A 15,940-nucleotide genomic window follows, 5' to 3' on the forward strand; every position below is an offset into this window, starting at 1 on the left:
AAATGTTTTATGATTTCAAGAGGAACATAAAATGATGCCATTGGTTTGACTTGGGTGTACGTGCCAAGGTCATATAGAGGTTAATTTTTTTTAAATAAACTCCCTATTTTATTGCATATTCTTGTAGCTCTTTTTAAGACCTTCTCAAAACAGTCATACTTGTTGCTTTTTATCATTATTTAATTTTCTTATTGTCACATTTTTGTTACCAATATTACAATAACATATATTGGGTGAGTGCAAAAGTTCGTGCGGAGTTTGTGAGTAAAAGTCACACAGTGATTAGGCAAACAAAAATCTTTATTCAATCAATAATATATTCTCCATCGTTTTCTATAATTCTTTTCCCAACGTTCTGGCAGCATACGGATGCCTCGATCATAAAAACTGCGTGGTTTAGATTCGAAGAACGAAGAGACGCCGTTTTTTAAGGCCTCCAAAGAGCCAAAGTTTTTTCCATTTAAATAATTTTGCAATGACCGGAACAAGTGATAGTCAGATGGTGCGATATCAGGAGAATACGGTGGATGCGTTAAGACATCCCATTTCAGGCTCTTCAGTTTGCGCAGCGTCTTTTTCGAAACGTGTGGTCTGGCGTTGTCGTGATGAAAGACGACTCCCTTGCGATTTGACAAAATCGGACGTTTCTCTTTTATTTCTCGATTCAGATTGGTTAATTGGCGACAGTACTTGTCCGAATCAATCGTTTCGCCAGAGGGGAGAAGCTCGAAATAGATTATGCCCTTGCAATTCCACCAAACAGAGAGCATCACCTTCATCGGGTGCAAACTGGCCTTTAGCATTGCGTCACCATGCTCACCTGATTATTTCCATGTCCGTTTGCGCTGAACATTGTTGTAGAGGACCCATTTCTCATCGCCCGTCACTAGTCGATCCAAAAACGACTCGTTATTGAGCCGCCCGAGTAAAGAAACGGCTGCAGAAATTCGCTTGATTTTGTTCTTCTCGGTCAGCAAATGGGGCACCCATATATCGAGCTTCAAATCGAATCCCATCTTTTTTAAACGCCGAAAAGCGGTTGATCGGTCAACGTTTAGTGCTGTAGCAACTTCTTCTGTTGAAATTCGCGGATTATTGAGCACTAAAGTACGTAAAACATCGTCATCAATGTCAGAAGGTCGACCAGAGCGTGGCTCGTCTTCAAGGTTAAATTCTCCGCGCCGAAATTTAGCAAACCATTATTCCACAGTTCGTTTAGCTGGTGCTTCATCCTGATAAACATCCTGAATGTTTTTACGGCTGCGGCAACGTTTATTCCCTTCCGAAACTCGTAAAGCATAACATGCCGTAAATGCACCTTATCAATACTCATTTTTAAAGTGATATTTCTCGAAGCAGTTTGTATGAAAACAAATGATTTTTTTTTTAATAACAGCTGAAGACGTCACCTTTCCAACGTTATATAATATGTAGTTGGAAGTATTAATGACAACACTTTACGACGCTTATAACTCCATCTATTGAAACTCCGCACGAACTTTTGCACTCACCCAATAATATTATTGTATATGAATAATTTGGATATTTATTATTAGTTTAATAAATAGCTTAATTAATTATAAATATTTATTATTTTTTTAAATAAAAATCAAAATCTCTAGTTTGACTCAGTCAATATCTTTTAATATTTCTAAAAAAAAACTTTAATCTAAATCGAAGATCTAAATTATATTAAAAAAAATTTTTTTTCAATTAGCGAATTTAACATTAAAAAAAGTCTAAAACCAATGAAGATTTACTTCATTCACTTTTCCAGAACTCAGAGCTTAGTCAGTTACGTAAAATATAATAATTATGTATAATAATATTATATAATATTGTAATATAATAATAAAAATACGATAATAAGAAGTAAAGAACAAAATAAATAGTAATAAGAACAACAAAAATATAACTTCTTTTTAATTGATATATCTCTCCCCTCTTACTGCTTTTATCGTCTCAAATTCTGGTGTGCGACTATATGTAAAACATTACTTTTAATATGTAATATATGTGTGTAAAATTGTAGGTCGATATCTTAAATAGATTTCAAATGCCGATTTTTGTCCATAAAAGTGGGCCCTGCGCAACACTGTGCGCCGTATTCACCGGACATTGCTCCTTCCGATTACTATTTGTTCCGATCGATGACTCATGGCCTGGTTGAGCAGAACTTCCATTCTTATGAAGATGCCAAAAAATAGGTCGATTCGTGGATAACCTCAAAAGATAAGTTGTTCTTTCGACATGATATTTGTATGCTGCCAGAAAGATGAGAGAAAGTAGTGGCTAGCGATGGACAATACTTTCAATGACATATTCTTTACTAATTTTTTTAAATAAAGCATTCGTTTTCACGAAAAAACAGCGAGAACTTATTCAAGTCCCCAATACATATTTCATAATAATGTCTGGAAAATAAATATACCAGATAGTGAAATTTATAGAGGAGTTACTGAAAAACTGTTAGAAGTAAGATATAATGGCACACATATGAAGATAAAATTACAAAACCCATTAAAGTAGTGGCCAAAGGTCGGCACCCATGATGTGAAGAAAATGAAATTATTTTAGATCTATATTTAGATCTATCAATAACTAATAAAGATTTCAATATTTTTGAAGCAAAAGATATAATAAAAAAAGGAACAATTATAAACAAGCAAGGAGAACAATCGTCACAAAAAAGAAGTTTACAACTTTTTATGCTTCACATGCCTCACATTCCATAATGAAGAAAGCATTGAAAAAATTCACACCATTAAGTCTATAATGGGATTAGGTATCAAAATAGAGGTAAGGAAAACACTAAGGAAAAATAATAATATAATTCCGCAATATAAGAGCTGTCAGGCTTTCGGACATACGCAGAATTATTGTAGAAGGGAGTTTGCTTGTATAAAATGCGCCGATAAGCACTCCACTGAAAAATGCAGAGAAAAGACCAAAAATCTAAGTGCATAAATTGCCGAGGTGAGCACGTAGTAAGAAGATGCTCAATTACTAAGGAACAACAAGAAAGAAGAAATAAAAACTTAAATACCAGGCCTCAAGGACTTAGAAGGATATTTCCTGTGGATAAAAATAACCAATAAATAGATATAAAGAAATCAAATGTTGAGCCTAGATAAGTAAGTCTCAGCAAATCTTACATTTAAATTGTTAAGAATAGAAGGAGAAAAAAAGTGATTTGAATAAAGATATCTCAGTACCTATCTTTGAGCGATTGGATGAGCAGAATAAGATTAAAATACTAATAGAAAAAATAGACATAATAGATAGAAACACTAAGAAATTTACAGAGTCTGCGCCAAAGAAAAATAAACCGCACACTACGTATTGCTATCTGGAATGCAAACGGACGAATATAATATATCTCAGAATTAGAAAGATTTTTGAGAAATGAAAGAGTAGATATTTGCTTTATTTCTGACCTACCTAAGTGCTCCACTTCGATTTTGATGAAATTTTGCATGCGTATAGAGCATCAAAAAATATTAGACACGTATTTTTTTATATCGGCCCATAAAGCATTTTAAGGGTAAAAACCACCGCTAAAATGTCAATTTTTTCGCTTTCTTGTCCTATATATAAATGCTCAATATCATGAAATATTTGAGAAAATAATGTTTCTTGAGGAACACATCAGCTGTTTTTATGTTACCAAATCCAAATTCATCAGAAAATTTGAGACTTTCAAAATGGCGGATTCGATATGGCACATCGATATTTGAAGAATATCATATTTTTCGAAAGTTCGTGTACATTTATTAATTGTTCGTGAGTCGTGTATTTCAAGGTCATCAGAATTATAAACTATAATATAATTATAGTTTTTAAAATTATAATATAATATAAATTAAATTTATAAAACTATATTTAATAATATATACTTCACATAACATAAATGGTGGACTTAATATAGCGAATTCTATTGTATAGAACTGTGCTCTCATAAAAATCGGGACAAATTTCTTCTCTTAAAATAAGTAATAAATATTGTTATGGGATCGTTCAACGAGACAGTGGTGAAGGTTTCAATAAAAACAGTTTTATTTAAGAAAGGAGTCCTATTGACTTGACCCTCTTGCTAGCGCGCTACAGATGTAGTCTTAGAGATAGATGTGCGTCCGGTTCGGTCGGCCGGTAGTTAAGCTCTGGCCGTTCCTTCGGCGACGGCAATCAGATTATCTAGGCTCGTCGCTGAAGGAATCTACAATCTTTGCGAAAACATCGTGCTATTTGCGACCTTCGTCCATGCGGATAGTGCATTATTTGCCTATTGCCTGTTTTGGACATTTCCGCTGTGTGGCGTAATGCCGAGCTTGCAGCATGTGCGGCGCAAGCGGATGTGCTTTGTATAGCACTCCGCCAATATACGAGGGTAGTCCCAGAAGTACCTGACCTGACGTATAGATAGTGGTTGTTGTTTGAAAAGGATGACTATGGTAGAAAGTACAAGCCTTATAAAGCTTAAGTTTGCAGTTTGACGACGCTACGTTGTTTAGTATTTGTTTGGCAGCCATCAATAGTGAACGCTCTCAGTGAATTTGTAAACATGGAAAAAATTGATCATCGTTATGTGATACAATACTTTCATTTGAAAGGCCTCAGTCCAAGCAATATCAAAGCGGAGCTGGATTGTACTCTGGGGAAGTCTGTTCTTTCGTTTACAATAGTAAAATATTGGATGGTAGAGTTTAAACGAGGCCGTAAGGGCTGCCAAGACGAACATCGCAGTGGTCGACCAAATGAGGTGATTACGCCAGAAATGGTGAAGAAAATCCACAAAATGGTATTGGATGACCGTCGACTGAAAGTGCACGAGTTAGCAGACATGGTAGGCATTTCAAAAAGTGTCGTACATCGCATATTGACTGAAAATTTGGACATGAGAAAGCTATGCGCAAGATAGGTGCCGCGATAGGAACAAAATCAGCGTCGTAAGGATGTTTCAATCGAGTGTTTGGTGAAGTTTCGCAGCAATAAAGCCGAGTTTTTGCGTCGATTCATAACCATGGGTGAAATATGGGTCCATCACATCATACCTGAGACAAAGGAACAGTCAAAACAATGGACCAAAGTGGCTTGATGGCTATTTTGAGGAGTTCGACGATTCCCACTATAAACAGGGTATCGAAGCTATTGAACATCGCCAGGAAAAGTGTCTTGAGCTAAAAGGAGACTATGTAGAGAAATAAAGATATATTTTCCCAAATTTTTTTTCTTTCTTTGTTAGGTCGGGTACTTTTGGGACTCCCCCGTGGACCCTACCTTGCCGTGGTGGGGGAGCTTGTGTGTCCCGATGACGTACAGGACTGTACCGGCGGGGGTTCCGACCCCAGGCAGGTTCTACCATGCCGGGGTGGCCTGTACGGAGAGACCAGACTAAGAGCGTCCATAACACTCTTGGATGGGCAGCTGCCTCCAGGTTTTACCCAGGGACTGGAGGACCGTACTCGTACGATCCAAAGATCCCTACAGCGCGGGTAGAGCGGGCTCGTCAGCTTGGTGAAGGCAGCCGGTCTAGGGGAAGGAAAACCCCGAATTCAAACCCGAGTGGGTCGGGCTCATAACAATCCGACACTGGATGGACTTATAATGACGACTAAGGCTAATATCGTCTCAGGATTCGGACCTGAGAACCGGTGTAAGGATAAGGGTAGTGTCCCGGCCCTCCCTGCGTCGTCATCGAGCGACTGGCAGGCACAAGAGTTGACCGCGGGCTCCTGTGCGGATACGATTACCGCGAAGCATCGTGGTAGGGGAATGGTCCTGTCCCTCAGCACGTCGTCAACTGACGGCAGGCCATCTTTTCAGGTATGCTCCGTTATACGGAGCAGAAGTCGAGACACAAGCGGGAGTAGCGCGAGTTACGACCCGCAGTCCGACGTGGACCCTGATTATCACGGGTCCTCCTCCAAGCGTGTGCGCCGGAGAGACCGCTCCCGCCGAGGAGTGTGTAGTGCGGGCCCTGCGGATCTGAAGGAAGGGCAACCGCGCACCGAGGGACGAACCCCGGCCAACATCTGCCGGAAGGACGGTCCCTACCGAGGGACTCGTCTGGTGAGCTCCCGGACCAAGAAGGAGCGGCCACCCAACGGGGGAGTTGAACCTCCGCCTAGTGACGGGAAGCACATCTCCTACCGAGGAGGGAGTGAGGCCAGCTCGTCAGGCAAGGTGGAGTCTGGGCCCAACGAGGGAAAGGAGATGGCCAAAGGGATAGGGACTGAGACCTCAACCCCGACGAGTAGACTCAACAGACCGGGCCCTCTTAGTAGTAAGAGGGGCACCCGGACTGAGGGGGGTTGCGCGAGCGCGGACGCGAGTAAGGGGGAAAAGAGGACCACCAGTAAACCGGTGGTCCTATCTGATGTCGTCTTAAGTCAGAACTCCAGGATTCGAATCAACGACAGAGAGAGGGACCCCAAAACGGGGAAATTCCTGAAGAAACCCACGACCACTGTGGGTACGAAGGACCTGAGCCAGATGGAGAAATCGGCAACAAAGGCTGACACGACCACCACCAGCACTGCTGGTGATGCTGTGACGGCTGGGGGGGGAGTACATTGGGTTTGGATCCGAAAAAAGAAAGAAGGAGGAGTCCAGCGGGGGCTCATGTTCCTCAATCGAGAGGGAGATAAGGAAGCGTGCCAGCGCTCAGATCAGGCCAAGGGACCCCAGGGGAAGGAAGGCCACTACTGGGGCTGGAGTCGGACTCCGTGAGAAGAAGGAGACGGAGGCCATCCGTAAAAAGGTGGCGGAGAAAGAGTTAGAAAGGGAGATGGAGAACCTCCTCAGCGCGGGGGTGATGCGTATCTTGAACGAAAAGTGCCTCACTGAGGAGGTTTTTAAAGACTCCGCAACAAAGGGGCTTCTGAAGGAGGCTGGGTCGGCGGAACTGGTCTCGGAGGTTGGTCGCGCACTCGGCGTCGTCCGACTGGTGGCACATAGGTCCAAAACCCTGAAGGGGATCTATGTGTCGCTGTTGGGCCGTGCCGTGACCATCTCCGAGGTGGTTCTGTCGACTCTTATAGCGAGAGTCGCGGCGCACCATGGAGAGGAAGATAGGGATGCGATCGGGATCTGGAGGGAGATGAAGGAGCTGAGAGAAGTGAAGGTGAAGAACAGGGAGCTGGAGGAGGAGTTAGATGCGGCCAGGGCGGCTGCGAGCTGTTCTTCCCCTGCCCCCGCTCACTCGACGACAGCACAGAGGAGGACGTACGCCGACGTGGTGTCGGGCGATGGCTCCTCGACGATTGAAAGGGAGGGGGCACTAGTATCCGGACGCAGAAAAACGAAGCAGAAGAGGAGGAAGGTCGTGAAGTCCCCCATCCGGGAGGACTCCACGTCCGTGGAGGAAATAGAGGTGGACGGAGACGGGGTCAAAGTCTATAACGACAACCTCGATTTCTTCAGGAGAGATGAGGCCACTGCCCCGATGCCTCCGGTCCGTAGACCGGAGGTACTGGGGCAGAGAAAGGAACTGGAGGATTCCCTGGCGATTAGTGGACTGGACGCGGGGACCAGGGAGTTGTACCAGAAGTGGACGAGGAGGCTGTTGGAGTGCGTGGAGGAGAGGGAGCTTTTTGACCCGGAGAGTGAGGAGCACGCTCGCCTCACGCAGGAGACAGAGCGTCCCTCGCTAATGAAGAAGGGCCTCATGGAAGACAGGCCAAAGGGCAGATCCTCGGGGACAGAGGCGCGGGCTGGGGCTCCCGACACTACCCTGCTCCCGAGGGGGGAGGCAATAGCCAACCCGATCGGGGGGGAAGGGAGCTGAAAGACCGGCGCCCAGAATCCCGAGGACCATAACCCAAAAGAAAAAGGAGCAAAGGAGGAGGCAGAGGGAGAAAAGGAGACAAGTAGCTGCCATCCGGGGGGCGGAAGGGACCCTGTGATATAGGGACCGGGGATCCCTCCTATTCAGGGAAAGAAGTCATATGCGCAGGTGACCGGAGGAGAGGAGAGGAAGGTGGGACCTACAAGAGGACCCACCACCACCAATAGGTCCCAGCCGAAGGAGGGGCAGGATGAAAGATGGACCACGGTGCTGAGCAGGAAGGAGAGAGAGAAGAGGAAGAAGGAGGAGAAGAGAAGTACTCTCCCACTAAGCCTCCTCCCTGGCCCACCTCGGGGGCTAAGAAGGGGGGTCAGGTCAAGCTGAGGCCGCTTAGATCAGCCGCCGTCACTCTCAAATACCCCGACGGCGAATACAGCCAATTTATGGCAGAGGCCAGGCGCCGAATTAAGCTGACGGACCTGGGGATTCCGGAATCCCTCAGGGTCCACCGGACCCTCACGAGGGCCTTGCTTGTAGAGGTGCCTGGCCTCAACGCCGGGGCACTAGCCGACCGGCTTGCGGAGTAGCTCCGCAAGCTGGCGGCTGAGAAGGGCCTCGAGTATCGGGTCCAGAGACCGGTGAGGACCGCGACGCTGCGGCTCACCGGCCTGGACCTGATGATCGGGGCGCAGGAGGTGGCGGAGGCGGTAGCCCTCGCTGGGGGGTGCCTGCCTGCGGAGGTGGGTAGGATTCGTGTACCCGAGCGAGGGATGGCTCTGGTGCGGTGTCCGCAGGCGGCGGCCTCCAAGGTCGCCACTGCGGAGCGGGTTCAGATAGGCTGGACCCGCGCCGGGGAGGTGGTGCTGCCCGCTCGCGCGGACTTATGCTTCAGATGTCTGGAACATGGTCATGTGCGCGAGCGGTGCAGGAACATCGCCGACCGCAGTGATACCTGCTATCGCTGCGGTAACCCCGGTCACCGTGCCAGGGATTGCAGGGCGGTCTCGGCTAAATGCGCGGTGTGCGCCGAGAGGGGAGGCCCGTCCGACCATAAGGTCGGCGGGCTAGCCTGTAAGCCTCCGAGGAATCTGGGGTGGAAGGGAAAGAGGAGGAACGCTGGGGAAGAGAGGACCAGGGAAGGGACCGGAGCCTCCACCCCTGCTACAGCAAAAGACTCTCAGGGAAGAAAAGAGGAGACCAGGCCGGTCTCCCCTCCACTGAAGGACCCGGTGCGGAAGTAAGGGGGGAGAGACGGGTCTCCACACCCTCTCCCTCACCGAGAGACTCGCTGCAGGAGTCGGGGGAGAAGGGAAGGGCTTCCACCCCCTCCCCCATGGATCTGGACCCGTGGACGGTGGTGGTCCACGCAATGGTCCATAGGGATACGGAGCCAGAAGAACCGCTGCAGCAGAGGACCACGAGGAAGTGAGGGGCCGCAAAGGACGATACAGAGGAGCCAGCGGACCTGGGAATGGTAGGACAGGCCGGACCACTGGAGGCCGAAAAGGTGAGGAGGGTGATGACGAGAGGCTCACCCCCAACGACTCTAGGTGAAGAGGAGTTGGAGGATGCGCCCCTGTGACTCTTCATGGTATTGACCCCTCCTCATACTCCTCAGAGGAGGGGGAAATAGAGGTAGGGACTCCCTGCGCCTCCGCGGAGACATCAATGCTGGAGGTACCTGTAGAAGAAGCCGCCATGGCCGAAGCCCCCCCCCCAGACGGAGCCGACGCGACATTGTTGCGGGAGGCTCCTCCTGTGGGGGCAGAGGTGGGTAGCCCGGAGGAGGGGCCGAAAGCTTAGCTTTCATGCCCCTTCTCCGGATCCTGCAAGCCAACCTCAACCGCAGCTAACGTGTCCAGGATCTCTTTGCCCACGGGTTGAGGAACTGGAGGCTGGGCTGGGGCTGGTCACCGAGCCGTTCTAGATCCCGATATCCAGCCCTGTCTGGATTGGGAGCCAGAACGGCAAGGTGGTCATTGTGGCACACCCCACCACGGGTTCCCCTCCCTGCAAATGCAGGAAAGAAGGGGACTCGTACGTGGCGGTTGACTGGGGGCCCGTTACTATTGTGGGGGTGTATCTGTACCCCCGCAAAAACAAGGCTGGTCTCGGCGAACTGCTCCATGTAACGGGGATCCTGGACGAGGTCGGGGTGCGGCAGTGCCAACCTCGGCCAGTCGTGGTTGCCGAGGACTTCAACGCCCACTCCAAGGAGTGGGCTTGCAGTCCCCGGCAGAGGGATCCCCGAAGGGGCGACGCTGTGATCGGCTGGGCGGCGGGACTCGGCCTCCTGTTGATGAACAGGGGGTCGACCAGCACCTATGTGCGGCCGAACGGGAAGTTGGTCATTGACTTGACCTGGGCCTCCTCGTCGGCCGCCCGGATCTTCCAGGAATGGGTAGTGGAGACCGAGGGCGACAACCTGTCTGACCACAGGTACATTGTCTGGGCCCTCGGTTCCCAAGCCCTTCCGCAGGTGCTGGGCTGCCGCCCAAGGGGGGGAACCAGGCTCCCCCCGAGATGAGCACTCAGTCAACTGGACTCGGACATGTTTCGGGCGGCCATCCTCGCGGCCACCTGGCATCTGGATGAGGCTAGGCAACTGGTGGGCATCGTGACGTCGGCCTGCGACGTAGCGATGTCCCGGTCCCACCCCCGTCGGCGCTGGGCTGCCTATTGGGGGACGGCGGCTATCGCAGAACTGCGAGGCCGCCGCCCAGGCCAGACGGGTGTACACCTGGGCCCGGCGGAAAGACGGGAAGGCCGTGAGGGAAAAGGAGGGCTATCGCCAGGCGCGAGATGCCCTCAAGGCCGCCATAGCCGAAGCAAAGGCGGGGGCCTGGGAGCAATTGGTGAGCTCCCTGGACGAAGACCCGTGGGGGCGCCCCTATAAGCGGACGGTCGGGAAGATACGTCAGTGGGCGCTCCCGCCAACGAAGTCGCTAGACCCCCAGGACCTGGAGGGGCTCTTCAATACCCTCTTCTCGAGGGCGGAGGGGGGCCACCTGTGGATCCCTGCCCCACGGTATGAGGAGTGGACCGAGGACCTGGGGGTCAGTCCGGAGGAGCTCGCCAGCGCCAGGAAAAGGCTGGGGGCAGGGGCAAAGCTCCTGGCCCCGACGGCATTCCTGGCTGCACCTGGGCTTTCGCCCTCGGCGATCGGAACATATCCGAAGCCACGAGGGGTGTGTTGAACGGGTGCCTCAGGGACGGGGTTTTCCCCCCAGAATGGAGGAGGGGCAAATTGGTCCTCCTCCCGAAGGTGAGTAAAACACCCGATGGACCGCCGGCTTACAGGCCGATTTGCCTGCTGGATGAGGTGGGCAAGATGCTCGAACGCATCATCGCGGACCGCCTCGTCCAGCATTTGTCCTCAAATGGGCCGGACTTCCACGACAGGCAATACGGGTTCAGGCCCGGACGATCGACGCTGGACACGATTCAGCACGTCCGGTATCTGACCCGTGCCGTCGTGGAGGAGAGGGGCGGGGTGTTGTTGGCGGTATCCTTGGATATAACCAACGCTTTCAACACCCTGCTATGGCCGGATATCGGGCGGGCGCTTGAGCATCATCGAATGTCTGCCTATCTCCGGCGCATCCTCGCGGCCTATTTTGGGAACAGGGACCTCGCCTACCCGGTTCAGGGCGGGGTCCAGGGTCAGCGTCTGATGGAACGCGGTGTCCCGCAGGGGTCTGTCTTGGGCCCCATGCTATGGGACATCGCGTTCGACAGGGTGTTACGCTCGCCCCTCCCCCTCGACTGCCACGTCACCTGCTACGCAGATGACACTCTAGTGGTAGCCGGGCTGGGGGGAAGCCAGCTTTAACGCGGAAGTGGCCCTTGCAACGGTGGTGGACACAATTAGTGACCTGGTTCTAAAGGTGGCGCCCCACAAGACGGAGGTCGTCTTCTTTCACGACGGTAGCCGTGGGGCGCCGCCAGAAACCCGGGTCTTGGTGGACGGAGTCCGCGTCCGCGTCGGGTCCACGATAAAGTATCTAGGCCTGATGTTGGACGGCCGGTGGGACTTGAGGGCCCACTTTAGGGACCTGGACTCCCAGGTCAGAAAGGCAGGCCTGGCTCTCGTCAGTTTGGTGCAGACCTAGGGGTGCCCTGGCTGGCACGCTCGCCGCCTGTATGTGGGAGTGGTTCTCTCGATCGCCCTTTATGGGGCGCCAATTTGGGAGCCCCAATTGTTGGCCACAGCCCAAGGCAAATGCCTTATGCGCCAGGCGCTGAGGGCGGTGGCTGTGAGAGCGGTTCGGGGGTTCTGCTCCATAGCATACATGGCGGCGACGATCCTGGTCGGTTCTCCCCCAGTGGAGCTCCTTGCGGAGGAAAGGTGTACTCTTTATTGGAGAATCAAGGAGCTCCGCGAAAGGGAGGAGGCAACAGCGAGGGAACTTTCGGCCCTGAAGTCTCAGGTGGTTGCCCGGACACTGCAGAAGTGGGAGGATGCAATGTCCGACCCGCGAGAGTTCGGGCAGCTAACGATGACGGCTGTCCGCCCCTGTCTGGCGGAATTCGCAGGCAGGAGGGGGCGCGGACTCACTTATCATCTGGTGCAGGTGATGGATGTTTCGGTCATTACCTGCACCGGATAAAGAAAGAGCCCACCACCGGGTACCACCACTGTCTGGAGCCGGATGACACCGCGCACCACACCCTGTCCGAATTCCCGACATGGGACAGGGAGCGCGGTGTCCTGGCCCGGGCGGTGAGGTGCAGGGAGAACGAGGCGACGCTCCCGCGCATGGCAAGAGCCATGTGCGGGAGCGAAGAGATTTGGGGAGAGGCGGCCTTCTTCTCTCGCAGCGTGTTGACGCGGAAGGAGGCCGCCGAGTGGGAGCGTCACCCCGGAGACCGCCGCAGACAGCGACGAGGAGGGCGGCGCTCCCCGGGGTTGAGTAGCAGCAGCGGGCCCGAGGGGGTGCCGGCAGGGGAGGAGGAAAGGCCACCGGCTAGACGGAGGCCGCCTCCCCGGCCGCCTTGGGCTCGTCTTCGGCCGCGCGAGGGGAGGGAACGACGAGGGGCTCGCAATGCCCGCCTACCTCCCCCCTCAGCGACAGATAGCGTAGACGAGAGGGAGTGGAAGCCTAGTTGGGGCTGGGCTCCACTCCCCCGCCACCCCCTCCTTTGGAAGGGAGATAAATAGGGGGGCGCGGAGGAAGGGTGGATGTCCCCTTCCTCCAAGTAATCACCGGAGTGTCAATCCGGTCGGGAAACCGGCCGGGGGACCGCGCCCTGGACTTCCTTTGCGGGACAGGGCGCGGTACACAATGGCGTGGGGCTCCTGGAGAGTCCTGGGGCCGGGATGTTAGGGAGGGAATGCGGGAGCAGTTCCCCTAACTCCCCTCACAACAGTCCGAATGGTCATCCCGCAGGGGTTTTAGTCAGTAAGAGTTTGACATAACCCCCGACCCCCCAAAGAGTCGGGGGTATCCATGATGAATTTCCCCTGCGTTACCAAAAAAAAGGTACTTCTGGGACTACCCTCGTAATTAAGGGGATCCTGAAGCCGTCTGTTTTACCGATATATTGATTTCAATCTTTTCAAACACTAATCTTTTTATTAGCTGCACAGATTGAAAAATCCTTTTGCCCAATGAAAGTACTTATAATAATGAAGTCTGGAAAGCAGAGTTTAATGTAAAATTCAATGAAAAATTAAAAAATAGCAGTTTAGTTATCATGTTCTGCGTCAGCACGTAACTTTACTTATTAATTATAACAATTCTGCAGTTTATCCGTACAAAAGCTTTCGCTTCCATACTAACCATAATATGAAAGAATAATACTAAAGTAACAGAAATGAGCTCAGAAATCAGTGTAAAAAGAATAGTATTTGAGAAAAAATGTCTTGGATGTGTGTGCGGAATGTGTTTGCTACGCTTTGGAGTGAAACAGAACAGTAGCTTAGTTCCGCATAATCATGATCGATGGAGCTGCAGGCAAACATAATCGTACTATCCTTGTCTGTTTCATGCGTAGAGTAATATTATGACAATGAAACTAGTAGTTGTTAATTTTTTTTCGCATTTTACATAAAACTCTGCTTTCTAGACTACGTTATTATAAGTACTTTAATTGTGCAAAAGGATTTTGCAATCTGTGCAGCTAATAAAAAGATTAGTGGTTGAAACTGTTTCGTATTTGTTCTCTCGATCGCACGCTTATTAGGCTGCGTTCACAATCAGTTTGAAGACGTTGTCGTATGTCGCATATATGCCGTACGTACCAATCGCAACCTCACAAGTGACAAATAACATATACCAGGTCTTTAAATATGAACCCGGAATTTGCCCATAGATCGTCCTAGCTGTCAATGTAGTTACCGTCAAACCGCGTTATTGGCGCCATTTCCATTTGTTGACATCTGACAAAGATTTTCAACTCACAACAATACAAGTTTCATACAACAGCATAGTTTGTAATAGCGTTGAACATGTCGAATTTTGTGCCTGGAAGTTACGATTTGCGGACAGCATCGATTTTCTGATACTATTTGAAGAAAACTGCTGCAGAATTGCATCGAATGCTTGTCGAAGCTTACGGTGAGCATGTTCTTGGTAAAGCACAGTGCTTTGAGTGGTTTAAAAAATTCAAACAGCGATTTTGACGTGAGAAACGAAGAACGTGGAAGACCACCGAAAAAGTTTGAAGACAGCGAATTGCAAGCATTGTTGAATGAGGATGACGCTCAAACGCAACAACAATTCGCGGATCAATTAAATGTGACACGAGAAGCCGTCTCCATACGTTTGAAAGCCATGGGAAAGATCCAGAAGATGGGAAAATGGGTTCCACATGAACTGAATGAAAGACAGCAGGAAAACCGAAAAAACCACTTGCGAAATGCTGCTCTCCAGGTACAAAAGAAAGTCATTTCTCCATCGAATTGTGACTGGCGATGAAAAGTGGATATATTTTGAGAATCCTAAGCGTAAAAGGTCATGGGTAACTCCAGGCGAACCATCGACATCGACTGCAAGACTAAATCGCTATGGACGGAAGACAATGCTCTGTGTTTGGTGGGATCAGAAGGATGTGATCTATTATGAGCTGCTAAAACCTGGAACCGTTAATACTGAACGCTACCGACAATAAATGACCGATTTGAATCAAGCTTTGCGCGAAAAACTGTAACGGTCACGCCTCCGGGTTCGGTTTTCTAGTCGATCCGCCCCTGCGCGTCAGATCGTTTGCTGCGGTTCGAGCGCAGGAAAGATTTTAGGAGAAGGTGTGTGTGTCAATAATAGTGTCGGTGTATGTGTAGAAAATGAATCTTTATTCGTCTTCTCTCGGCGCACGTAGGGACCGCGTGTTATTGCGCAGTGTCCCAATGTTTCGGTGTTGGTTTTGTCGCACGACTTTGTTTCGCTTTTGTCTCGGTATATAAGCGCGTTCACATACGCGAGTGGGTAATTCGCCAGCTGGAAGATTAACGAGTTTTATAGGCGCGACAGCGTGTCAGGCGTCTATGACGCAATGAGTTGGGACACAATTCACATATAATTTGGTAGACAAATAATCGCATTTGTGATTGCGGATGGTCCCTCGAAACGGCAGCTTGGGAGTGTGGTTGAAGGAGTTTGCGAGATTTAAAGGCCGTGCGTTCGTCTCGGTTTACGGCAGCTGTTTATAAGTACGCGTACAAAAACGTGTCGCGTCGCGCTCTCGCTATCGCGGCACGTATGTAAGAACCCGACCGCGAGCCGAGGCATGAGACTCGCGATTGTTTCCCAATTACAATACGATTTGGCGCGTTTCTTTAGGGAGCCGGACGATTGTTCTGAACGCCAGTCGATGTCGCAATTAGTTCCTTTTCTTAATCACGTTGGTAATGTTGCTGTCTGCTCAATCTCTACAGCACGGTGCGTATATTGGTAGCGGGCGCTTCCGCGCTGGCCGCCGCGCCGGATGGCCGGAGCTCGTTGGTAGGCGAAAAGGCTGGAGGTGACCGGGCCTTCGCCTGAGCCGAATCCTATAGGAAGTAGATAGGGAGAAACAAATATAATTAGGAGAGCGTTCCGGAAAACACACCGGAGTAACGACAAACTCGCCGTTCGATCTTGATATTGCAAGGACGGCACAAAAACGGAAGTTCGTTCCGGAAAACACACCGGAGCAACGATAAACTCGCCGTTC

General features: G+C 50.1%; 2 protein-coding genes across 2 annotated transcripts; both read left to right on the plus strand.

Annotated features, from left to right (window-relative positions):
* Positions 1-8,556: 8,556 nt before the first annotated feature.
* On the plus strand, positions 8,557-9,027 carry LOC109503972 (cellular nucleic acid-binding protein-like). Its single transcript, XM_019842034.1, has one exon. It carries the CDS (start codon positions 8,557-8,559, stop codon positions 9,025-9,027), a length of 471 nt encoding a protein of 156 aa, XP_019697593.1.
* A 230-nt stretch (positions 9,028-9,257) lies between these two features.
* LOC112588330 (uncharacterized) lies at positions 9,258-11,898 on the plus strand. The gene is made up of 5 exons (XM_025297861.1): positions 9,258-9,364; positions 9,809-10,265; positions 10,489-10,976; positions 11,087-11,525; positions 11,674-11,898. Exons 1-5 carry the CDS (start codon positions 9,258-9,260, stop codon positions 11,896-11,898), a joined length of 1,716 nt encoding a protein of 571 aa, XP_025153646.1.
* Positions 11,899-15,940: the final 4,042 nt, after the last annotated feature.

This window comes from Harpegnathos saltator, unplaced genomic scaffold (genome assembly GCF_003227715.2).
Source record: "Harpegnathos saltator strain DR-91 unplaced genomic scaffold, Hsal_v8.6 scaffold19, whole genome shotgun sequence".
Taxonomy (NCBI): domain Eukaryota; kingdom Metazoa; phylum Arthropoda; class Insecta; order Hymenoptera; family Formicidae; genus Harpegnathos; species Harpegnathos saltator.

Excerpts from the sequence above, each read along its gene's own strand:
- LOC109503972 (XM_019842034.1), top strand. The coding sequence starts at position 8,557 with ATGGCTCTGGTGCGGTGTCCGCAGGCGGCGGCCTCCAAGGTCGCCACT.
- LOC112588330 (XM_025297861.1), top strand. The coding sequence starts at position 9,258 with ATGGTAGGACAGGCCGGACCACTGGAGGCCGAAAAGGTGAGGAGGGTG. Across the intron at positions 9,365-9,808 it reads GAGTTGGAGGATGCGCCCCT|GAAAGAAGGGGACTCGTACG; the intron begins GTGACTCTTCAT and ends CTGCAAATGCAG. Across the intron at positions 11,526-11,673 it reads GGGACATCGCGTTCGACAGG|GTGGCGCCCCACAAGACGGA; the intron begins GTGTTACGCTCG and ends CTGGTTCTAAAG.